The sequence below is a fragment of the Carcharodon carcharias genome, chromosome 24 (genome assembly GCF_017639515.1).
Source record: "Carcharodon carcharias isolate sCarCar2 chromosome 24, sCarCar2.pri, whole genome shotgun sequence".
NCBI classification, from domain to species: domain Eukaryota; kingdom Metazoa; phylum Chordata; class Chondrichthyes; order Lamniformes; family Lamnidae; genus Carcharodon; species Carcharodon carcharias.
This window is the reverse complement of record NC_054490.1, coordinates 17,866,676-17,891,770: the sequence shown is the minus strand read 5'-3', so window position 1 is coordinate 17,891,770 and position 25,095 is coordinate 17,866,676. Positions and strand designations below refer to the sequence as shown.

At 54.5% G+C, this 25,095-nt stretch overlaps 1 protein-coding gene across 2 annotated transcripts; it reads right to left on the bottom strand.

Moving 5' to 3' along the window:
• Window positions 1–428: 428 nt before the first annotated feature.
• Window positions 429–23,819, bottom strand: LOC121269314 (NACHT, LRR and PYD domains-containing protein 3-like). 2 transcript variants are annotated; one of them, XM_041173854.1, is made up of 9 exons: window positions 23,664–23,819; window positions 18,973–19,137; window positions 16,605–16,670; window positions 11,315–13,049; window positions 9,773–9,859; window positions 6,797–6,967; window positions 6,231–6,401; window positions 2,803–2,970; window positions 429–1,876 (listed from the first exon to the last, which is right to left on the bottom strand). In XM_041173854.1, exons 2-9 carry the CDS (start codon window positions 19,013–19,015, stop codon window positions 1,795–1,797), a joined length of 2,523 nt encoding a protein of 840 aa, XP_041029788.1. In that variant the 5' UTR covers window positions 19,016–19,137; window positions 23,664–23,819; the 3' UTR covers window positions 429–1,794. The 2 variants fall into 2 exon arrangements, with proteins under 2 accessions (XP_041029788.1, XP_041029789.1); XM_041173855.1 differs by lacking the exon at window positions 6,231–6,401.
• Window positions 23,820–25,095: the final 1,276 nt, after the last annotated feature.

The following is a 25,095-nucleotide window of genomic DNA, read 5'->3' as shown; positions in this document are numbered from 1 at the left end:
CCGTGCCCCTTTAAGGGGCTGTCAATTCGTTAAAGAGTATAAATAGGGGATAGCTGGGACACTTGGTGTGCAGGAGGAGAGCTTTGAAACAGAACAAGTCAATAAACTCTCTCAACAGAGAAAACCTCTGTCTTGGTCTCAGCTTCACCAATTGGCTTAGATCCTAGTAACCATTAGCCAACAGTGACCATCTGCTTCACTAATGTTCCCTCAGGGAAGGAAACCCTGTCATCCTTACCCAGTCTGGTCTACATGTGACTCCACATGTGGTTGACTCTAAACTGCCCTCTGAAGGGGCCCAGAAAACCCGCTCCATTGTCAAGGAGGCAGCTCACCATCACATTCTCAAGGGGCAATTAAAGATGGCCAACAAATGCCAGCGATGAACGAGTGAAGAAAGAAGTGGATATATTACACAATTTCCAAGCTGAGGAATAAATAATTTAATGCTTTTTCATCATGAGAATGCTGGTACAGAGATAGTGTCACATTTGATCCCTACTGGTCTCCCTATGCAAGTGGAACCAGCTCAATGTCTATCCTGTGTAATCTTAAAGACCTCTATCAGGCAATCCTTAAGCGTTCTCCTTTCTAGATAAAAGAGAATATTTATATAATGTCTGCCTTTATACTGATATTCATAAATGGAGGATTAAGTACAATTGACTAGACTGCTTCCTCGGACGAAGGGACCGCCCCTTTAAGGAGAGATCGGGTGGGCTGGGGTTATATTCCCTGGAGTTTAGAAGAATGAGAGGCGATCTCACTGGGACGTATGAATCTCTGAGAGGAGCTCAGAGCCCAAGGAGCCCTTTCCCCGCTGGCTGGAGAGTCGAGAACACAGGTTCTGTTTCAGGATAGCGGGGGGCCGATCGTTTAGGACAGAGACGGAGGAAAAACTGCTTCACGCTAGAGGGTTACGGGTTTCTGTGCCCCCAGAGAGCTGGGGGATGCTACATCGCTGAACACATTCAAGGCCAAGAGAGAGGTTTGTGGTGTCCCAGGGAATCAAGGGATTAAGGAACAAGCGGGAAAGTGGAACTGATGCCGATTATCAGCCACCATCGTACAGAACAGCACAGCAGCCTCGAGGGAACGAATGGCCTCCTGCTGCCGCTCTGATATCTGGTTCGTATTTCTGGCCGCCACCACTCCATAGCAGGACACGAGGGGGGTTTACCGGAATGCTGCCAGGGGCGGGGGAGTTTATTTATCGTGGAGGGACTGGAGAAGCCGGGCTTGACTCCCCTTAGAGCAGGGAAGGTCAAGGGGGAGATTTAACAGGAGGCGCTCACACGTCAGGAAGGGTTGCGATAAGGTAAGGGAGGAGAAACTGTTTCCGGTGCCACGTGGGCTAATTCATTTCAAATAACTTGCGTTAAGAACTGGAGGGCAAATGGGGAGACATTTCTCCACACACACACACACACACACACACACACACACACACACACACACACACACACAAACACATGCATAGAGCGAGTCATCGATATCTGGAACACACATCCTGAAAGAGCGATAGGCGCAGATTTTCAAGATGGGAAGAGGAGAGAGTTGCAGGGGCTCTGGAAGAGAACGCTGGGGGGTGGGGGGTGGTGCGGAGAACGAAAGGGGACACGTTTCTCAAAGGGCTAGCACAGGTACAATGTGCTGCATGGCCACCTTTTGCCCTGCCGGATTCTACGATTCCATGTTCGAGGTCTTGCCTCCAACAAAACTCGGTTCCTGTTGATACTTCCCGCTGGTTATTCACGTCCCGAGATTCGAGCTGCAATCTTGGCATAACTAAAATCACACAATCACTTGCAAGTGCGGTTTCTGCACGGATCTCAGGAGTTTCCTCACGTTGGCAGTGAACTGATTCTCTCTCAGTCTGAAACAGATAACAAAAATGAACAGTGTGAATGTAGTGAATAAGTGACGGTGCTGCTCAGCGACTTAACAGTCCTGCATCAATATCACCGCGCTGAGCTCAAGTGCCTGTGTAGACGCTGGAGAACTAATTCAAGCCTCACAGACACAGTGGAGCGCCAAGGGAGCACCGCGGTGCCGAGGTGGGTGAGTGCCGAGGTGGGTCAACGCCGAGGGAGCGCCGTGGTGGGTCAGTGCTAAGGGAGCGCTGCGGTGGGTCAGTGCCGAGGAAGAGCCGCGGTGGCGAAGGCTCAGTGCCAACACCGAGGGAGCGTCGCGGTGTTGAGGTGGATCAGCGCCGGGGGAGTGCCGCGGTGGGTCAGCGCCGAGGGAGCGCCACGGTGCCAAGGTGGGTCAGCGCTGAGGGAGCACCACAGTGCTGGAGACTCAACGCCAACACCGAGGGAGCGCCGCGGTGCTGAGGTGGGTCAGTGTCGAGGGAGCGCCGCGGTGCTGAGGTGGGTCAGTGCCGAGGAAGCGCCGTGGTGCTGAGGTGGGTCAGTGCCGAGGGACCGCTGTGGTGCTGAGGTGGGTCAGCGCCGAGGGAGTGCCGCGGTGGGTCAGCGCTGAGGGAGCGCCGCACTGCCAGAGGCTCAGTGCCAGCGCTGAGGGAGCACTTCAAATTTTCAGCTCGTTATCACGTTCCTGATTGCGGTAAATTGGGCTGCGGCATTGCCCACATTACAAAGGCGATAACCCTTCAATAAAACTGCTTCCCCCAGCTGTGCAGCGCTTTGGGAAGAGCCCCCGAGGTGCTGGTGGGCGCTGCAGGGATCTAAGTCCTCCTTCACAAAAACGTTTTGAATTATAATTACCCCACGGGTCGCTGTCCGAAGAGGGACAGATGCCGCCGGAGTTTTCTTAGCCACGTGAAATATTCACACTCACCCGATCATCTCCAGGCTCTGGCAGCACTGGATGAGGTTGAAGAAAGCTTCGTAGGAATTGTCTGTGAAGCCGTTAGAGCGCAGGGACAGAATCGTCAATGAGCGGCTCGTGCCGAGAGCGCAGGAGAGATCCTCGGTACAGGAATCTGTGAGGCCGTTATCGTCCAGCCTGGGGATGAGGAGGGGAGAGGGGGAGGGAGGGAGAGGGAGCGATAAACAACAGCAACGCAAATGCACCATGAGAGAATCGCACAGCATGGGAGGCCCTTCAGCCCACCGCGACTTCGCCAACTCTTTGAAAGATCCTACCCAGTTAGCCCCACTTCCCCTGCTCTTAGCCAGCAACGCGACCAATTTATTTCCCCCCTCGTCCCATCCAAGTGTTTATTCAGGTTCCCTATGAAGGTTATGACTGAATCCGCTTCTATCGCCACCTTCAGGCAGCGTGGACCAGATCACTACCTGCTGCATCTCCAGCGAGAGAGAATCTAACCATCTCCCATTGACATTCAATGGCATCACCATCGCTGAATTCCCCACTATCAACACCCTGGGTGCTACCATTGACCAGAAACTGATCTGGACGAGCCATATAAATACTGTGGCTACAGGAGCAGGTCAGAGGCTGGGATTCCTGTGGCGAGTAACTCACCTCCAGACTCCCCAAAGCCTGACCACCATCTACAAGGCACAAGTCAGGAGTGTGATGGGATACTCCCCACTTGCCTGGATGAGTGCAACTCCCACAACACTCAAGAAGCTCGACACCGTCCAGGACAAAGCAGCCCCGCTTAATCGGCACCCCATCCACAGACATTCACTCCCTCCACCACCGACGCACAGTAGCAGCAGTGTGTGTACCATCTACAAGATGCACTGCAGGAACTCACCAAGGCTCCTTAGACAGCACCTTCCAAACCCACGACCACTACCATCTAGAAGGACAAGGGGAGCAGATAGAGGAGAACACCACCACCTGGAAGAGCCCCGTCCAAGTCACACACCATCCATGGTTCATCAATGAATAATAAAAAAAGCTTTTTTGAATTTCCAAGCACTTCCAAGGGAGATGAGGTTGAGGGAGGGAGTCGCTATTGGGCAGTCAAAGGGGAAGAGCCTTTAGAGAGGAGTGCGACCCTATTCACTGGTCCCTGGAGGCCTACCAGAGGCAAGGTTGTAACCCAGAGACACGGCAATGCTCTTCCCCATCTCTGTAACCTCCTGCAGCCCCTACAACCCTACCTATCTCTGTAACCTCCTCCAGCCCTTACAACCCTCCCTATCTCTGTAACCTTCTCCAGCTCTTACAACCCTCCCTATCTCTGTAACCTCCTCCAGCCCTTACAACCCTATCTCTGTAACCTCCTCCAGCCCTGACAATCCCTCCTATCTCTGTAACCTCCTCCAGCCCTGACAATCCCTCCTATCTCTGTAACTCCCTCCAGCCCCTACAACCCTCCCTATCTCTGTAACCTCCTCCTTCCCTAAGTGGGGGGGGGGGGGAGGTGGGTGGAATCAGTGAACCAGATGGGTTTTTATGACAATCGACGATAGTTGCCATGGTGTCCACGAGCCATTTATAATACAGATTTATCAATCGAATTTAAATTCCACCAGCTGCCCTGGGTGGGATTTGAACCCATGTCCCTCCAGAATGGGCCTCAGGATTCCTAGTCCAGTGACCTTACCACTACACCACCATGGCCCACGAATGTTGACATGTCCTTATACATCCTCATACAGAAAGCTAACATGCAGTAAATCAAACAGTTGGGCACGACATTAGGCACGTCAATGATATATTAGCTTTTATGGCAAAGGGGTTGAAATACAACAGGATAGTATTACTACAATTATACTGTGTAGTTTTGGTCACTTTACCATCGGGACTTGGAGAGAGTGCAATGGACGTTTCACTAGACTGGCTCCTGGGATGAGAAATTGAACAAAATTGGCCTCTCTCCCCTGAAAGCTTAGAAGGAGGGGAGGCGATCTGATTGAAACAGTGAGTTCTGAAGGGGCCTGACAGGCTAAGCATGGAGAGGCCGCTTCCCCGCTAGTCAGGGAGTCTAAAACATGGGCGCGCAGCCTCGGGATAAGGGGGGGGCTGAGCATTTAGGCCCGAGATGAGGGGAAATTACTTCTTTCAAAGGGGTGTGAATCTTTGGAATTCTCCATACCCCAGAGGGATGCTCCACCGTTGAGAAAGTTTAACGAGGTAAGGGAAGATAAGGGCTCATAGGGTTGGGGGGTAATATATTAGCATGGATAGAGGATTAGCTAATAGACAGGAGGCAGAGGGTGGGCATAAACTGGGCTTCTTCAAGGTGGCAGGCAGTGAATAGCGGAGCGTCGCAAGAACCAGTGCTAGGGCCGCAGCTATTTACAATCCATATTAATGACTTAGATGAAGGGACAGAGAATGACGTATCTAAGTTAGCTGGCGACAGCAAGCCAGGTGGAAAGGTAAGCTGTGGGGAGGACACAGAGAGGCTGCAGAGAGATATCGACAGGTTAAGTGAGTGGGCAGATTGGGTATAACGTGGGGAAGCGTGAAGTTATTCACATTGGCCGTAAGAATGGAAAAGACGAATTTTTTTTTAAAAGGCGAGAAACTCGTTAAGTGTTGAGGTTCAAAGGGGCTTGGGTTTGTTGGTACAAGGGGTGCAGAAAGTTAACATGCAGGTGCAGCAAGCAATTAGGAAGACAAATGGTATGTTGGCCTTTAATGCAAGGGGAGTGGAGTACAAGGAGAGAGAAGTCTTGCTACAGTTGTACAGGGTTTTGGTGCAACCACATCTGGAATACTGAGTGCAGTTTTGGTCTCCACGTTTAAGGAAGGGTATACTTGCATTGGAGGCGGTACAGCGAAGGTTCACTAGTCTGGTCCCGGGGATCAGGGTGATGTCCTGTGATGAGTGGCGGAGTAAATTGAGCTTATATTCTCTGTAGTTTAGAAGAATGAGAGACGATCTCACTGAAGCCTGCAAAATCCTGAGGGGCTTTGATCAAGAGCGAGGTGATGAGAGATTGTTTCTGCCGGTGGGGGAATCTAAAACACGTCGGGGGGGGGGGGGCGGCACAGCCTCAGCATAAGGGGGACGGATCATTTAGGACCGAGATGAGGAGAAGTCACTTCACTCGAAGGGGTGTGAACTCTCTACCCCAGAGGGTGGTGGATGCTCTGTCACTGAGCACAGTTAAAGCCGGGATAGCCAGATTTTCGGGGAATTAGCGGACAGGGGGGAGAGGGGGCGGTAAAATGGAGCTGAAACCCATGATTGTATTGAATGGCGTAGCGAGCCTGACTGGCCTACTCCTGCTCCTGTTTCCTGTGGACGCGGGTTTGCTAACACTGCCCCATGCACAAAAATAAAAAGCACAGCATCAGACATTCGGTTATCATTAAGAGAGCGTGGACCCCCCTACCGTAGCTTCTGTATCGCGCTGTCCGTGTTTCTCAGAGCCTCAGACAGCAGCCTCGCTCCCGAATCCCCCAGCTTGTTATTGCTCAGGTCCAGCTCCTGCAGTGACCGGTTGGTACGGAGGACAGAGGCGAGGTCCTGGGCACAGCAAGGCGTGAGGCTAACTCCGTACAGCCTGGAGAAATCGGCGAGTGAGAACGTGAAGGAAGGATGCAGCGAGATTGGGTGTGGTGGGGGGAGGGGTGGGGTTGTGGGGAGAGGGGGCAAATGGGTGTCCGGGAGCTGGGCAAGACACCGGGCACAACCATGAGCACGCGGGGGGAGGGGAAGGAATGGAACACCGCGTGGGCCCGGGGTGGGTGGTGGGGGGGGGGGGGGGGGGGGTGTGGGAGACGCACGTGTGACCAGGGGAGGGAACAGAATCACGATGAGGCTGCGGTGCCTGTGGTGGGTGGGGTTGTTGGCGTGACAGTGAGAGAGAGAGATGGGGAGAAAGAGAGAGAACGAACGCCCGCCCACGGCATTACGAACAGAACCCACCCCTCCCTGCAACCCCGCTCAGGTACTGACTTCACTTGCTCCATTGCGCAGTCTGGGTTCCTCAGGGCCTCGCACAGGAATTTCACTCCGGAATCTCCCAGTTTATTCCTCCCCAGGTCCAGACCTGCCAGCGAGCGGCTGGCGAGGAGAGAGGCGGCGAGATCAGCAGCACCGCGCTCCGTTAGTCCGTTCTCGGCCAACCTGCCGATCGGAGAGAGAGAGAGAGAGAGAGAGAGGAATCAGGGAAAATCCTCCAGGTCCGTTGACAGCTCTGGTAACGTGCAGGGATTACTCACTCCATTACTGAAGATAAGCTGCAGCCTTCCTGAATACTAACCCCCGCACCCCCCCCCCAGCACCCCCACCCCCGGCGCTCCCATCTTAGCCAACATTATGACCCATTCTCTCTCTTCCGGTGTTGTTCCTCTCTCTTTCAAATCTTCCATCGCCACCCCCTCTCAAAAAAAAACACATTCTTGATCCCTTCCGTCCTTGCAAACTACTGTCCCATCTCCAAGCTCCCTCTTCCCTACCCCCACCACCCCCCCCGCCCCAAATTCCTTGGACGTCCTGTCTCCTCCCAAATCAGTGCCCATCTTTCCCGGGACTCCCATAAGTTAGAGCCCCTCCGATCAGACTTCCATCTCTGCCACATTACTGAAACGCCTCTTATTAAAGTCACACACGACATCTTCTGTGACTGTGAGAAAGGTTAACTTTCCCTCCCCGTCCCTCTCGACCTGTCTGCAGACTTTGACAGGGTTGACCACACCATCCCTCCTCCTCCTCGGCCTCCCCGCTGTCATCCAGCTGGGTGGGACTGCTCTCACCCGGCCCCATTCTTATCCGTCTGATCGCAGCCGGAGAATCACTTGCAAAGGCTCCCCCTTCCTGCTCGCACACCGTTACCTCTGGCCTCCCCCCCAGGGAATCTATCCTTAGCCCCTTCCTGTTTCCCATCTACACGCTGCCCCTTGGCGACATTATCTGATGGAACGGTGTTAGTTTTCACATGGACACTGTGGACACCCAGCTCTACCTCACCCCCCCCCACCCTCTCTAGACTCCTCCTCTGCTGCTACATTATCGGACTGCTTATCCGACATCCGGTACTGGATGAGCAGAAATGTCCTCCAATTAAATATTGGGAAGGCTGAAGACATTGTTTTGGGCCCCCACCCCAAACCCCGAACCCTAGCTCCTGCCCCCGTCCCTCTCCCCGGCCGACAGTCTGAGGTTAAGCAGGTCTGTCCACAACTTTGGCGTCACGTGTGGTCCCAAGATGAGCATCCAATCACATATCCTCACCGCTGCAGTGCTTGTCCCTTTCTCAGCTCACCTGCTGCCGAAATCCTTAAACCCGCCTTCATTCCCTCCAGATTCGACTATCCCAGCACGCCCCTGGCTGGTTTTCCACATTCCCCCCTTCCCAAACTTGAGGTCATCCAAAATGCCTTAACTCACAGCGGTGGTGTAGCGGCACTGACACTCGCTGGTATTCCAGAGACCCAGGGTAATGCTCTGGGGACCGGGGTTCGAATCCCCACCACGGCCAAGATGGTGAAATTCGAATTCAATATAAGTCTGATGATGATAGGGAAGGAAATCTGCCATCCTTACTCGGTCTGGCCTACATGTGGCTCCAGACCCACAACAACGCGGTTGACTCTTAAATGCCCTCCGAACAAGGTTAGGGGTGGGCAATAAATGCTGGCCCAGCCAGCGGCTGCCCCCATCCCCACGAACGAATAGAGGAAAAAGTCCCGTTCCCCTGGGCTCATCGGCCTAAACTGTCAGTCTGATCGGCAACATGTTGACTTTAAAATTCTCATTGTTTTCAAGTCCCTCTGCCGCCCCCGAATCATGTGACGCCCTCCAGCCCTCAATTGCCCATCCCCGATTTCCATCGCTCCACCAATGGCGGCCATGTCTTCAGCTGCCTAGGCGCTAAAGCCCTCCCTGTATCTCTCCGCCTCCCTCTCTCTTCCTTTGAAAAAAAAAGCTCCGTAAAAACGAACACCGTGACCAAGATTTTAATCACTTTTTAAACATTTTATTTTTTTTTTTTTAAATTCTCTCACGGGATGCGAGCCCCAAAGGTCCTCGAGCTGAGTGTCTCGCTCGGCCATTACAGAGGGAGCAGTCTAGAGTCAAGCACGTCGCTGCGGGTCTGGGGTCATGTGACCGGAGTGAGGAGGGCAAACCTCACTCCCTAAAGGGACATTAGCAAACCAGATGGACAATCGGTGATAGTTCCATGGTCACCATTACCGAGAGGCTCGCTTTACCTCCCGGATTTATTCATTGAACTTAAGCTTCACCGGCTGTCGGTGGTGGGATTTGAACCCGTGTTTCCCCCAGAGAGTTAGCCTGGGCCTCTGGATGACCGGGCTAGTGACATGGTCACTCGGTCACCAACTCCACCGCCTGCCCCAAATACCTCCCTTGTGAGACTTGTCGACAAATTTGGGTTTGTAAATCGCTCTCGTGGAGCGACTTAGCGGTTCTAGAAATAGAATTTGCTGTTATTTCAGAAATGAAACTGCAGACGGGATAAATGCTGCCGCTTATCTGTAATAACCTGATTAATAGACGCTGGGGGTTATGACCGATAATACCGACGTGCGGTGTTTGGTTCATGAATAGCATTCCTGACATGAGGGGGAGGTCTTGTGGCGCAGCGAGTCGCGTCTCTACCTCTGGGCCAGAAGCTCTGGGCTCAAGTCCCAGATCAGGGCTTGTTGGCCATGAGAGGCAAACGGGATTACCAGCCCGTAAGTCCTTCCGATGGGTCTGAAGGCGGGCGGTAAAGATCGGGAGAGTTTGCCAGTCAGTCACACTGCAGGAGGCAATGGTGAACCACTGCAGTAACTTGCCAACCCAATGGGAGTCAATGGTCACCACCTCCTAGGTGTCGTGGTATCCACCTGCAGGAGGAGGATTCCTGGGGTTATTGGTGTTAGGTATTCAGTTATTTTAAACACAGCCGTAGAGTCTGGTCCTTACTGCAGTCTCTGTAGTTCACAGTCCGGGCTCCTCAGGAACGTGGACAGTAGTTTCGCTCCAGGGTCTCGCAGTTTATTTCTCTCCAGTCTAAAAAGACAGACAGAGTGAGAAACACACAGACTTTATCTTTTTGTTCCCTGTTGTGGTTAGTACAGACAGCACAGAAACAGCTCTGGGAAATGAACAATGCCATCAGTCACTGTCATCATCTCCTCTTGACATTACTATCGCTGAATCCCCCACTATCGACATCCTGGGGTTTGCCATTCGCCAGAACCTGAACTGGACTAACCACATGTGGCTACAAGAGCAGGTCAGAGGCTGGGAATCCTGCAGCTAGTAACTCACCTCCTGACTCCCCAAAGTCTGTCCACCATCTGCAAGGCACAAGTCAGGAGTGTGATGGAATACTCCCCACTCGCCTGGATGAGTGTAGCTCCTACAACACTCAAGAAGCTCAACACCGTCCAGGACAAAGCAGCCCCGCTTGATCGGCACCACATCCACAAACATTCGCTCCCTCCACCACCGATGCACAGTAGCAGCAGTGTGTGTACCATCTACAAGATGCACTGCAGCAACTCACCAACCCTCCTTCGACAGCACCTTCCAAACCCACGACCTCTACCTTCTAGAAAGACAAGGGCAGTAGATAGATGGGAACATCACCACCTGGAAGTTCCCCTTTGAGCCACTCACCATCCTGACTTGGAAATATATCGGCCGTTCCTTCACTGTCGCTGGGTCGAAATCCTAGACTGACCAACGTCCTCCTGTTCCTGTGTAACTGGCTTGAGGGGCTGAATGGGCCTCCTCATGTCCCTGTGTAACAGGCTTGAGGGGCTGAATGGGCCTCCTCCTGTTTCTGTGTAACAGGCTTGAGGGGCTGAATGGGCCTCCTCCTGTTCCTGTGTAACAGGCTTGAGGGGCTGAATGGTCATCTCTTGATCTCACCATATCACCATCTCCTTTCTATTCCTCCTCTCCCTCGCATGTTTATCCAGCTTCCCCTTAAATACATCGACCCTATTCGCCTCAACCACTCCCTGTGGAGTGAGTTCCACATTCTCACCACTCTCTGGGTAAAGGCGTTTCTCCTGAATGCTCCATGATCCCCCTCCCAGCCACTCACCATCCTGACTTGGAAATATATCGGCCGTTCCTTCACTGTCGCTGGGTCAAAATCCTGGAACTCCCTCCCTAACAGCGCCGTGGGTGTACCTACACCACATGGGACTGCAGTGGCTCAAGAAGGCAGCTCACCACCACCTTCTCAAGGGGGCAATTAGGGATGGGCAATCAATGCTGACCCAGCCAGCGACAGCCCATATCCCGTAAAATGAATTAAGAAAAAAATATTAGTGACTCCCTTATATTTATGGGCCGTAGATCTGGTATAGCCCACAAGTAAAAACACCTTCTCTGCATCTGCCTTATCGAACTCTTTGATAAGCACCTATCAGGACACTCGCTCAGTTTTCTTTCCCTCCGAGAGGAAGAGACGGAGGACCGGGATTAAATTTACGGGTTCCAAACGCTTACCCCAACTCCTGACATCTGCGCAGCGCAGGCAGCAACCTCTTCAGTCCCTCTTGCTCAACGTAGCACCCCTCCAGATCCAGCTCCTTCACAGCGTCGCACATTCCGAGGACGTGGGACAGGACTACGCAATCGATCGGGGTAAGTCGCAGTCCGCCAAGCTGAAGGGCCTCCATCGAGCCCCGAGCCAGCGCTTTATTCTGAGACTCAAACAGGTAGTGCATCGTGTTCAGGAGGACCCCCTCCCCCGGAACGGTCCCGGCCTTTCCAGTCCCCATCTGCCCTGTCACCTTCTCCTTCAGCCAGTCGATCACCCGGCAGGTTGTTTGGTGAGGAAACGGGCCCAGAAGCTCCTCCAGGGGCCGAGCTGCCTGTGGGGAGGAGAGACCAGCAACGAAGCGGAGAAAGATCTCAAATCGCCCGTCTTCCTTGCCCCGGGCTTCACTGAGGAGCTTCCTGATATCCCCGGGATCCGGAGTCAGGAATTGCGCGAGCGCGGCTATGAATTCTTGGACGGTGAGGTGCGGGAATGTGTACACCACGCTCTGGGCGGAGTCATCTCTCTCCAAGAGTTCCGTCAGGAACCCAGACAGGAACTGGGAAGGCTGCAGATCCCACTGGATCAAATCTTCGTTCCTAAACACAACCTTCTTCTGGGAGACTCCTGCGAAGGCCATCTCACCAAGCCTCAGTAACACATCATGGGGGCTCTTAATCTCTCGGCTGTGGTTTTTCAGGATGTTGTAAATGTAGTAGGAATATAGTTGGGTGACGGTCTTGGGAACTTGCTGGTGTTTCCTGTCTCTTTGCGTAAAGAAGGGGCCCAGTGACAGACCGAGGATCCAGCAGTAGGAAGGGTTGTAGCACATGGTGTACAGGATCTCGTTCTCCTCCGCGTGCTTGAAAACAGCTGCTGCCACTGCCTGATCTTCAAAAAACTTGTTGAAATATTCCTTCCGTTCATCACCAACCAATCCCAGGATTTCAGTCCAGAGATTGATCTCAGCCTTTTCCATTAAGCGTAAGGCTGCGGGCCGGCTGGTAACTAGCATCGAACATCCTGGGAGCAGCTTGCGCTGTATTAAACCGTACACAATGTCAGACACTCTACACCGGAATTCAGGATCTGTGCACACAGACTGAGGCTCTGTGTTTCTCCAACTGTCGGCGAAATCAATACTGTCCTTGAATTCATCCAAGCCATCGAATATGAACAGCAAGCCCTCTGGGTTCTTCCAGAGCTCCCCCAGAACGTTCCCAAAGTAAGGATAGAAAATAAGGACCAGGTTCCGCAAGTTTATTCTGCCGTTAATTGCGTTCAACTCCCGAAATTTAAAACTGAAGACAAATTGAAAGTGAGGGAATATTTTCCCCATGGTCCAGTCATGAACAATCTTCTGCACCAGGGTTGTTTTCCCCATGCCTGGGGCACCGCTCACTGCTGCTGAGCTCCCACACTTGGAGCTTCTCCGGGAAAAGCTGCTCCGGAACAACTGAGACGGTCGGATTTGTTCCAGCTTTCTTCGCAGCTGCCTCTCTCTGCGTTTCTCGTGGTCTTGACCTCGAGCGAGCAGCTCATGCTCGACGTTCGCAAGGTCCCGACCGGGAGAGATGACCGTGAGCCGAGTGTAATGGTCGACCAGCTGGAAGACCTTAGTCTTCTCCTTTATCAGGATAGTGTTCACACACAGCCTTTCCGTTTGGGCTCGGAGCTTTTCCCTGTGCTTCTCTTGAACACCTATGATGAGCATTTTACACAGCGACAGTCATGCAGCCAACCAAACCAAACAACAGGCAAAATATGACACGGTGCCACATAAAGGAGATGGGAGGACAGGCAGCCAATGGCTCGGTCAAAGAATTAGGTTTAATGAGCGTCTTAAACAAAGAGAGAGGGAGAGAAAGAGAGCGAGAGCGCGCGGGGGGGACAGAGCGCGCGGGGGGGACAGAGCGCGCGGGGGGGACAGAGCGCGCGGGGGGGACAGAGCGCGCGGGGGGGGACAGAGCGCGCGGGGGGGACAGAGCGCGCGGGGGGGACAGAGCGCGCGGGGGGGACAGAGCGCGCGGGGGGGACAGAGCGCGCGGGGGGGACAGAGCGCGCGGGGGGGACAGAGCGCGCGGGGGGGACAGAGCGCGCGGGGGGGACAGAGCGCGCGGGGGGGACAGAGCGCGCGGGGGGGACAGAGCGCGCGGGGGGGACAGAGCGCGCGGGGGGGACAGAGCGCGCGGGGGGGACAGAGCGCGCGGGGGGGACAGAGCGCGCGGGGGGGGACAGAGCGCGCGGGGGGGACAGAGCGCGCGGGGGGGACAGAGCGCGCGGGGGGGACAGAGCGCGCGGGGGGGGACAGAGCGCGCGGGGGGGACAGAGCGCGCGGGGGGGGACAGAGCGCGCGGGGGGGACAGAGCGCGCGGGGGGGACAGAGCGCGCGGGGGGGACAGAGCGCGCGGGGGGGACAGAGCGCGCGGGGGGGACAGAGCGCGCGGGGGGGACAGAGCGCGCGGGGGGGACAGAGCGCGCGAGGGGGCCGGAGAGCGAGGGGGCCGGAGAGCGAGGACCGGAGAGCGAGGACCGGAGAGCGAGGACCGGAGAGCGAGGACAAGAGAGCGAGGACAAGAGAGCAAGGACAAGAGAGCGAGGACAAGAGAGCGAGGACAAGAGAGCGAGGACAAGAGAGCGAGGACAAGAGAGCGAGGACAAGGGAGCGAGGACAAGGGAGCGAGGACAAGGGAGCGAGGACAAGGGAGCGAGGACAGGAGAGCGAGGACAAGGGAGCGAGGACAGGAGAGCGAGGACAGGAGAGCGAGGACAGGAGAGCGAGGACAGGAGAGCGAGGACAGGAGAGCGAGGACAGGAGAGCGAGGACAGGAGAGCGAGGACAGGAGAGCGAGGACAGGAGAGCGAGGACAGGAGAGCGAGGACGGGAGAGGGAGGGCCGGAGAGCGAGGACCAGAGAGCGAGGACCAGAGAGCGAGGACAAGAGAGCGAGGACAAGAGAGCGAGGACAAGAGAGCGAGGACAAGAGAGCGAGGACAAGAGAGCGAGGACAAGAGAGCGAGGACAAGAGAGCGAGGACAAGAGAGCGAGGACCGGAGAGCGAGGACCGGAGAGCGAGGACCGGAGAGCGAGGACCGGAGAGCGAGGACCGGAGAGCGAGGACCGGAGAGCGAGGACCGGAGAGCGAGGACAGGAGAGCGAGGACAGGAGAGCGAGGACAGGAGAGCGAGGACAGGAGAGCGAGGACAAGAGAGCGAGGACAAGAGAGCGAGGACAAGAGAGCGAGGACAAGAGAGCGAGGACAAGAGAGCGAGGACAGGAGAGCGAGGACCGGAGAGCGAGGACCGGAGAGCGAGGACCGGAGAGCGAGGACCGGAGAGCGAGGACAGGAGAGGGAGGGCCAGAGAGTGAGGACAGGAGAGCGAGGGGGCCAGAGAGCGAGGAGGCCAGAGAGCGAGGAGACCAGAGGGCGAGGAGGCCAGAGGGCGAGGAGGCCAGAGGGCGAGGGGGCCAGAGGGCGAGGGGGCCAGAGGGCGAGGGGGCCAGAGGGCGAGGGGGCCAGAGGGCGAGGGGGCCAGAGGGCGAGGGGGCCAGAGGGCGAGGGGGCCAGAGGGCGAGGGGGCCAGAGGGCGAGGGGACAGGAGAGCGAGGACAGGAGAGCGAGGGGCCAGAGAGCGAGGGGCCAGAGAGCGAGGGGCCAGAGAGCGAGGGGCCAGAGAGCGAGGGGCCAGAGAGCGAGGGGCCAGAGAGCGAGGGGCCAGAGAGCGAGGGGCCAGAGAGCGAGGGGCCAGAGAGCGAGGGGCCAGAGAGCGAGGACAGGAGAGTGATATATGGAGAGGTTTTAAAGAGAGAATTTCAGAGCTCAGGGCCCGGGCAGCTGCAGGTACGGCCACCAATGGTGAAAACGGTGGAAATTTGGTGGGGCGGCTGCGCAACAAGACCAAGATTGGAGGGGCGCAGAGATCTTGGAGGTTCTCAGCGCCGGAGGCTGCAGAGCTAAGGAGGCGCGGGGGCCCTGGAGGGATCCGAAAAGGAGGATAGAAGTTTTTAAGTCCTGCTGCCCTGTCGCCGAAGCTCTCTGTCCTGCACTCATCAGGACAAATGCAGGAATGCCAAATTTCAAACCATCGCCACAATTTATTCTGCAGGGGTGGGGGTAAAGGATGCCGACTGGTCGGCAAGTTGGCCCCGACTGGCTGAGGCATTGCCATGGGGAGAGCAACTGGGAACTGTAGGCCCCCTAAGCTCCTGGGTAATTAAAACAAAAACAAAAAAAGGCTTGGACCCATTGCTTTTGTTTGCCGAGAACGGGTTCTGGTGTCTGCAGGGATGCTTCTCCCAGCAAGTGGAAGTGAGTCCCCATCATGAGCCTGACTGACTACCTTAAATTGGTTGAAGGCAAAATACCCACGGGTGCTGGAAATCGGAAACGATGCGGGCTCGAAACATTAACTGTCTCTCTCTCTCTCCCTCCCTCCTGACGCAGTCAGACCTGCTGAGCTTTTCCAGCATCGTCCGTTTTTATGACTTACGGGGACAGGGCGGGTCAGCTCGGGTCAAACGTGACGCGGAGGGAGGTTGGGAGAAATCTGGCTCGGTCTCAGGCGGTAGCCCAGGAGAGGGGTGGAGTGTCGGCAGCTAGTGCAGGGGGCTTGGGGCGGGGGCTTACAAAGGCAATGGCTTCGGCCCACCCAGCATCCAACCGGAGGTGGTCCCTGCTCATCCAGCGCTGGGCCGTCGGGTAAGCAAGCCTGGCCGTTTAGCGGCAGCGGAGAGGGAGTCAAGAGAGGCGGCGGGTGAGGTAGAGCTGGGCGCCCCTCCCTTCCAGCGCACGTGGGAAAACTGCTCTCGGGCGATGTCGCCAAGGGGCAGCCATCGTAGGAGGGATTGAATCAAAGGGGCTGAACGGCCTCCTCCCGTTCCTGTGTTCAAGGGGGTCAGAGGCAAACTCCCAGGTAATCAGGAACAAAAACCCAAGGAAAAGCGAAGTTCCCCGGGTGGTGGTGGGGGTTGGGCGGGGGGGGGGGGGGGGGGGGGGGGGGTGGAATCTGAATTTGAGGACAGGAAAAGGGCTGGAGAAACCGGGAGGGTCTGGCGGCCTCTGCGGAGGGAGAAGGAACCTGGGCTAACGTTTCGACTCGGGGACCGGTCTGCGGAGTCACACGGACCACTGTGTTAACTCTGCTGCTCTACCCGCTGCCGCTGCCAGGACCTGCCGAGCTCTTCCAGCCTTTTGTGGGTTTTCTTCTTTTAAATAACAAAATGCAAGGTGTTCGAAACCTTTGCCAAGTCACCTACCGGCGAGCTGACTGGGGACATCCAGTAAACCTTCCGTGATGTCCATGTAATCAGACGGATCAGGACCTGTTTAAAATCAAACCACAGCGGTGCAACCATTTCAGCGAAACAGGGTCATCTAGTTCAAAGAACGGTGTAACTCTTTTAGAGTTAAAACAATTAAACTAAATTAACAAAATGAAGGATAAATCAAGCACAGCCCCTAAGTCAGGTCAGCTGTGAAACTAAGGACAAAGTTTAGAGGAAACTTACAAATTTTAAACCAAAATGTGATTAAAGGGGTCAATAAAGCACCCCAGTCCCCGCGGTGCCCACCGAGCACGGAAGGCCTCAAGTGTGCCGGCAGACACCAAGTGCTCCCTCTCCAGGGACACCCTGCCGCGAACGTAGCCACAGAAGAGGGACAAACAATCGGGCGGGACTCCCCCGTCGATCGCCCGCTGCCTGGACCTGTTAATGGCCAACTTGGCCAGGCCCAGGAGCAGGTCCTCCTCCTTCCCGACCCCCTTCCGCACCAGGTGTCCATAGATCAGGAGCGTGGGGCTGAAGTGCAAACAAAATATTAATAAAAGGTTTTGTAAATAACTAAAAAGGGAGTGCAACCTACCACACTCTATATAAGCATGGTCCACGGACTCCACAAGACCACAAAAAGGGCAGGTGTCCTGGGAGTCTGTGAACCTACACATTCTCTGGTTGTAGGGAACTGCTGCATGCAACACCCTCCAACCCAAGTCCCCGATAGAAAGGGGGAGGACACCTCCGTAGAGAGCCTCCCATCGGGGGCCTCCGCCGCCGGACGGCAACAAGGCACGCCAGGGCGTGTCCGGGCGGCGGACAAGGGCGAGAAAGTGGAACAAAGAACGGGTGTAACGGAAGGGGCCATTCAGCCCATCGCCCCTGCGGCTGGCTCTCTGAAAGACCCCATCCAACGAAACCTCCAGCTCTTCCTCTCTCTTTTCCCCGCCGCCCTGTGAGTTTTCCCTCTTTATCCAATTCCTCTTTTGGGGAATTCCCATTGAAGCCGCTCCTTCCGCCTTTTCCGGGCGGGCGCGTTCCCGGTCATGACAACTCGTCTGTTAAAGCCGCCGTCCATCCCGCGCTTCTCCCCCCGAGCTTCCTGCTGGGTGGATCTGGAGCTGGACCCCCTCTGGTGACCGACACCCAACATCCCCGCCGCCCCCCCCCCCCCGCTCCCTACTCCCCACCGCCAAAAATAGTTTCTCCTCAGTTACTCCATCAAAAGCCCTTGGCCACCTGGAAAGCCTCGGACAACGCTCCTCCTCACCTTCCCTGCTCTCGGGAGAACGATCCCAGCTTCTCCGGTCTCCCCACGTTAACTGCAGCCCCTCACTCCCCCTTGGGGTACACCCATTCTGGTCAATCCACCCCGCCCCCTACCCCACCCAACTCTGCAACCTGACATCCTTCCTCGAGTGCGGCGCCCAGAATTGGATTCAACCATCCAGGCAAACCCAACGGTTTGGACAAGGTTAGCATAGCTCCCTTGCTTTTGTGGTGGGCAGAGAGGAGCAGGAGGAAGGCCACTTCGCCCTTGCAGCCTGAGCCTGAGCCGCCGCCCATTCATTAAGTCACGGCTGTGGTCTAAACTCCACTCCTGTCATCGACCCCCACATCATAGACAAGGGAGGCAACGGCTATCAAAAATCTGTCCAACCCAGCCTGGGGTAAATTTAATGGCCCAGCCTCCACTGCTCTCCGGCGAAGAGATTTCCACAGGCCGACCTTCCAGAGAACAAAATTCTCCGTCTTCAAAAGGGAGACCCTCTTATTCTGAAACCGCGCCCCTGCTTCTAGTCTCCCTCGCAAGAGGAGACGTCGCCCCGGCATCCGCCCTTATCGAGTCCCCGCAGGGTCTTAATGTTTCAACGAGGTCACCTCTCGTCCCTCTGCCCCCGTTGGGCGGGGGCCCAACCTGTCTCTTCCACCGTTCTTCATCGGGTAAGCCCCTTCGCCCCAGGAAGGGAATGGACACTGTGCCCCTACCAATATGACGCCTAGGATGCCAGTGTGGCTATCTCCATTTATTTCAAGGCAGCCTTCTCAAGTTGTGCCACCCAGCTCCACATTGGCGTACAGAAACCCCCCCCGCCACCAGGTACCAGCTCCTGCGTCCCCTTTTTAAAACAGTGCCCCCCCAATTTAAATTTCTCCCACTTGACCCTCCCAGCAAAGCGGGAACAGCTCAACGCACTTTCCCTGCGTTAAACTGCATTGGCCGCTCGCCCGCCTGCCCGTTCCAGTGAGGCCGGTTACTGCCCTCCACGACCCTCCCCGCCTCCAATTCCCATCGCCGTGAAGCCGGAGGGGGGGGGGGGGGGGGGCGGGCCAACAAGCCAGGCCTTACCGTGTTTCTCCACGTCCTTCAGGACGCGCTCCAGCTTCGGCATGCCGTGGCACGCCTCCGAGAGGGACTGCCACAGCACTCGCCGCGCCTCACAGCCCTTCTCCAACACCAGGTCCAGAAGCAGCTCGGCGCCCGCTCCCCGCTCTCCGCCAGCTCGCTCACCCTCTGGGGGAAGGACAACAGCGGGTAAGTTGCCAAGTGCACAGGCCCCGCCGCGTGGGAACAGGCCGGTCCACGCTGGTGTTTCTGCTCCGCGCCAGCCTCCTCCCAGCCCCTCCCGACATCGTCTATTCCTCTCATCCCTCCTGCGTTTAGCCGGCTTCCCCCTTAAATACATTGCCGCTATTCACCTCACCCGCTCCCCGAGGGAGGGATTTCCACGTTCTCGCTGCTCTCTCTGGGTGAAGAGGTTTCTCCAAAATTCCCCACTAGGTTTATTAATGATAATCTAATATTGTGACCATCTCTGTAACCTCCTCCAGCCCCTACAACCCTCCCTATCTCTGTCACCTCCTCCAGCCCCTACAACCCTCCCTATCTCTGTCACCTCCTCCAGCCCCTACAAACACCCATCTCTGTAACCTCCTCTAGCCCCTACAACCCTCCCTATCTCTGTAACCTCCTCCAGCCCCTACAACCCTCCCTATCTCTGTAACCTCCTCCAACCCCTACAACCCTCCCTATCTCTGTCACCTCCTCCAACCCCTACAACCCTCCCTATCTGTCACCTCCTCCAGCCCCTACAACCCTCCCTATCTCTGTCACCTCCTCCAGCCCCTACAACCATCCCTATCTCTGTAACCTCCTCCAGCCCCTACAACCCTCCCGATCTCTGTAACCTCCTTCAGCCCCTACATCCCTCCCTATCTCTGTAACCTCCTCCAGCCCCTACAACCCTCCCTATCTCTGTAACCTCCTCCAGCCCCTAAAACCATCCCTATCTCTGTAACCTCCTCCAGCCCCTATAACCCTCCCTATCTCTGTAACCTCCTCCAGCCCCTACAACCATCCCTATCTCTGTAACCTCCTCCAGCCTCTACAACCCTCCCTATCTCTGTAACCTCCTCCAGCCCCTAGAACCCTCCCTATCTCTTTAACCTCCTCCAGCCCCTACAACCCTCCCTATCTCTGTAACCTCCTCCAGCCCCTACAACCCTCCCTATCTCTGTCACCTCCTCCAGCCCCTACAACCCCCCCTATCTCTGTAACCTCCTCCAGCCCCTACAACCCTCCCTATCTCTGTAACCTCCTCCAGCCCTTACAACTATCCCTATCTCTGTAACCTCCTCCAGCTCCTACAACCCTCCCTATCTCTGTAACCTCCTCCAGCCCCTACAACCATCCCTATCTCTGAAACCTCCTCCAATCCTGACAACCCTCCCTATCTCTGTAACCTCCTCCAATCCCTACAACCCTCATCTCTGTAACCTCCTCCAGTCCCTACAACCCTCCCTATCTCTGTAACCTCCTCCAATCCTGACAACCCTCCCTATCTCTGTAACCTCCTGCAATCCCTACAACCCTCATCTCTGTAACCTCCTCCAGCCCCTACAACGCTCCCTATCTCTATAACCTCCTCCAATCCTGACAACCCTCCCTATCTCTGTAACCTCCTCCAATCCCTACAACCCTCATCTCTGTAACCTCCTCCAGTCCCTACAACCCTGCTATCTCTGTAACCTCCTCCAGCCCCTACAACCCTCCCTATCTCTGTAACCTCCTCCAATCCTGACAACCCTCCCTATCTCTGTAACCTCCTCCAATCCCTACAACCCTCATCTCTGTAACCTCCTGCAGTCCCTACAACCCTCCCTATTTCTGTAACCTCCTCCAGCCCCAACAACCCTCCCTATCTCTGTAACCTCCTCCATCTCCTACAACCCTCCCTATCTCTGTAACCTCCTCCAGCCCCTACAACCCTCATCTCTGCAACCTCCTCCAGCCCCTACAACCCTCCCTATCTCTGTAACCTCCTCCAGCCCCTACATCCCTCCCTATCTCTGTAACCTCCTCCAGCCCCTACATCCCTCCCTATCTCTGTAACCTCCTCCAGCCCCTACAACCCTCCCTTTCTCTGCATCCTCCTCCAGCCCCTACAACGCTCCCTATCTCTGTCACCTGCTCCAGCCCCTCCAACCCTCCTGATCTCTGTAACCTCCTCCAGCCCCTACAACCCTCCCTCTCTCTGTAACCTCCTTCAGCTCCTACAATCCTCCCTATCTCTGTAACCTCCTTCAGTATCTGCAACCCTCCCTATCTCTCTAACCTCCTCCAGCCCCTACAACCCTCCCTATCTCTCTAACCTCCTCCAGCCCCTACAACCCTCCCTATCTCTCTAACCTCCTCCAGCCCCTACAACCCTCCCTATCTCTGTGGGCTCTGGAGTAAAATGAGAGAAAATGTGAGGCTATCCACTTTGGCATGAAGAGTAGAGAAGCAAACTACAATGTCAATGAAGTGAGACTGCAGGATGCTGTGGTACAGAGGGATCTGGGTACACTTATCCATGAATCTCACAAAGTCACCGTGCAGTACAGCGAGTAATTAGGAAGGCAAAAGAAACGTGGCCTTTATTGAAAGGGGAATGGAATATTAAAGTGGGGAAGCTGGCATGAACACTTTAATCACAGAAAATGGTTCACCTTCAAGGGCTTAGAACATTCTGGAAGAATTTATGTTTGAACAGACACTGTCCCGTCAAGGGTTAATGCAAAACTCTGATTGCTATTCCTGGAAGCATCCTTTTACAAGAGAAGGTAACGAAGCAGCCATAAAAGCGCTTGACCCGGGTGAGCTGTGTACAAGGAGTGGGGGGGGTGTGTGTGTGTCACACGGCTCCAAAAGAGAACCATTCCTGGAAGACTGTGGTTTAGAAGTCAGTTTTGGTTTTGCTTTGAGAAGAGAAGGACCAACAGCTTGAGAAGAAAGACAGCGGCCTTTTGCAGTCCAGCCCTAGCCCACAGCTGGAAGTGAATAAAAGCTGCTCCCGAGATGCTCAACGTGCCGGAATAGAGTACCCTCGGGTATTCCACGAGGGGCCTGAAAAATGATGCCAGAGGTATTGACTGTTTCAGGCATCATTGCTGAGACACCAACTGTATAACCCAGGTGCCATTTCAAGAGCCCCACCATCTATCTTTTGCCTTTGAACCCTTGAGCTTTAACCTCTAGCCAAATCCCTCCATTTCTATTATTAGTTCATTGCGTTTTTTTTCTGTATGGGTGAGTGGGTGAGAGACTTAGGGTATCTCAAAAGAGTAATTAGTATAATTTCATATTCCATACTGGACGATGATGAGCTTTGTCTTTCTGTTTGACAAGACTGGTTTTATAAATAAACTAATAAGTGTGTTGCTTGTTGAAGGGAGCCTGATTAAGGTCTCTTTTATTCTGGGTACCAGTAGTGAAGGTAAACAACTGGCCACGCTGATGAGTAAATTAAACGTTTAAACTATTGCAAGACATGTGGCGTAGCGGGGCTAGGTAATCCGCACACTCCTCCCATTCCTGTCATTACTAAGTCTTGCTATGAAAGTCCAGGACGTTGGTGAGACCACCCCAGGAATAGCATGTATAGTTTTGGTCGCCATACTTAAGGTGGGGGGAGGAGGGAGGGAAGTAATTCAGAGAAGGTTCACTAAGCTGTTTCCTGGGAGGGAGGGATTTGATTTATAAGGAAAGGTTGAGCAGGTTGGGCCTGTGCCCATTGGAGTTCAGAAGAATGAAAGGTGATCTTATTGAAACATAAGATTTTGGGGGGACTCGGTAGGATAGATGATGAGAGCACATTTCCCTCATGGGGTAGTCTAGAACGATGGGGGCGGGGGGGCATAGTTTAAAAATAAGGAGACTCCCATTTAAGATGGAGATGAGGAGGAATATCTCCTCTCAAGAGGGTCATTGCTCTTTGAAATTCTCTACCTCAGACAGCAGTGGAGGCTGGGTCATTAAATACGTTCAAGTCTGAGTTAGAGAGGTTTTTGATCAACAAGAGAGTCAAGGTTATGGAGAACAGGCAGGAGAGTCAAGTTCAGGCCACAAACAGATCAGTCATGGTGTTATTGAATGGTGGAGAATGCTCAAGGGGCTGAATGGCCTCCTCCTGCTCCTATTTCTGATGATAAGTGGGAAAATTTACAGGGCTATGGGGAAAGAGCAGGAGGGGGGTGGGTCTAAGCAGATAGCCCCTTCAAAGAGCCATCACAGGCATGATGGGTCGAATGGCCTCATCAGATCATTTATAAATTATCATCTATCCAATTTCCTTTCTAGTCTGGTTTCTCCTCCCTCCCCTACCCCCTACAAGGCCTCATTCCATTCCACAACACCGTGCTATTGCATATCCTGGGCTGCTTGGTGCTACTGACCCCCCTCTTACTCAGACTGCCTCAATGGCTGTTCACCTCCTCATCATTCAATCTCTCCTCCTGAGACTGCATCCCACGGGATTCGCAAAATTGTACTCCTGCCTCTAGTTACTGGCATAACTCTTAAGTCTTTCACAAAGCGGTCACTTCACTAAGCCAACACTGCCCCCACCCCGGGTTTCCCCTAACTCGTGTCCTGGCTGCTCCTAGCTATAAATGGCTCCCAAGGCTTCTCTGAGCCCTAACTGCCTGGAGCCTGCTAATGGCTCCTGGGGCTTCTGAGAGCTGCAGACCACTAGGCTATGCCCTGTTCTGCCACCTTACCTGGTGCTCTTTGTTGCCGAGACACTTCCCACGGTTTAAAGCCAGGCTGATGTCCCTCACTCCTCCTTCAATGGCCTGCTCTAGTCTGTCGCGATAGAACTTTGTGCATCTGTACAGCTCAAAATCGTCGGCCAGGATTTCAGAGATGGGGCTTGGATCTGTCAAACAAAATTTGGAAGATTCGATTGAATACCAATGAAAATTTGGACCATTGATGTCCGTTCTAAAGGCGACCTAATTGATGGACTCGTGAGGCGATGGCATAGTGGTATTGCCGCTGGATGAGTAACCCAGAGACCCAGGGTAATGCTCTGAGGACCCGGGTTCGAATCCCATCACGGCAGATGGAGAGATTTGAATTCAATAAAAAAAATTTGGAATTAAAAGTCTAACGGTGACCATGAAACCAATGTCGATTGTCGTGAAAACCCATCTGGTTCAGTAATGTCCCGTTAGGGAAGGAAATCTGCCGTCCACACCCGGTCTGGACTACATGTGACTCCAGGCCCACAGCCATGTAGTTGGCTCTCCAAGGGCCTAGCAAGCCACTGAGATCTCAAGAGGCAATTAGGGATGGGCAATAAATGGTGGCTTAGCCAGCGACACCCCACGTCCCATGGACGAACAAAAAAAATAATTAATTAAGAACCCGGTCTCTTGTCAATCGACTTCATATTGATATGGCATTGTTAGTGTGCGTCAGGGACCAGTAACTCTTTGTTTAAAGGAGGCAAAGTTTGAAACTAGGAGAATAAAGCCACAAGATTCTAATCATTTAAACAAAAGAAACTTCATAAAGACAGAAAAGTAAAAGGATTTACGATGTCTAACTTCTACACCAAAGTTCTGAATTCACCGGAGATAAATACGGATTAACAGGCAAACGCTGGTTAAACACACATCACTTGCACACTAAATGGTGGCTGCAAGACATAGCGGAGCAATTAAAAACGGAGACAAGCAGGAGGGCAGGATTGGAGGAGGGCAGGGATCTCGGAAGGTTGTAAGAGGTGAAGGAGGTTAGAGAGAGAGGGAGGGTTGTAGGGGCTGGAGGAGGTTACAGAGATAGGGAGGGTTGTGGAGGTTGCAGAGATACGGAGGGTTGTAGGGGCTGGAGGAGGTTACAGAGATAGGGAGGGTTGTGGAGGTTGCAGAGATACGGAGGGTTGTAGGGGCTGGAGGAGGTTACAGAGAGAGGGAGGGCTGTAGGGGCTGAAGGAGGTTACAAAGATAGGGAGGGTTGTAGGAATTGGAGGAGATTACAGAGATAGGGAGGGTTGTAGGGGCTGGAGGAGGTTACAGAGATAGGGAGGGCTGTAGGGACTGAAGGGGGTTACAAAGATAGGGAGGGTTTTAGGAATTGGAGGAGATTACAGAGATAGGGAGGATTGTAGGGGCTGGAGGAGGTTACAAAGATAGGGAGGGTTGTAGG

What these genes read in the sequence shown, in the direction of transcription:
- LOC121269314 (XM_041173854.1), bottom strand. Translation starts at nt 19,015, where the DNA reads ATGCCGAAGCTGGAGCGCGTCCTGAAGGACGTGGAGAAACACG. An exon ending in CGCAGATGTCAGGAGTTGGG is followed by an intron (nt 9,860 to 11,314) that starts GTAAGCGTTTGG and finishes CTGTCTTTTTAG; the next exon opens with ACTGGAGAGAAATAAACTGC. An exon ending in CAGAGCCTGGAGATGATCGG is followed by an intron (nt 1,877 to 2,802) that starts GTGAGTGTGAAT and finishes TATCTGTTTCAG; the next exon opens with ACTGAGAGAGAATCAGTTCA.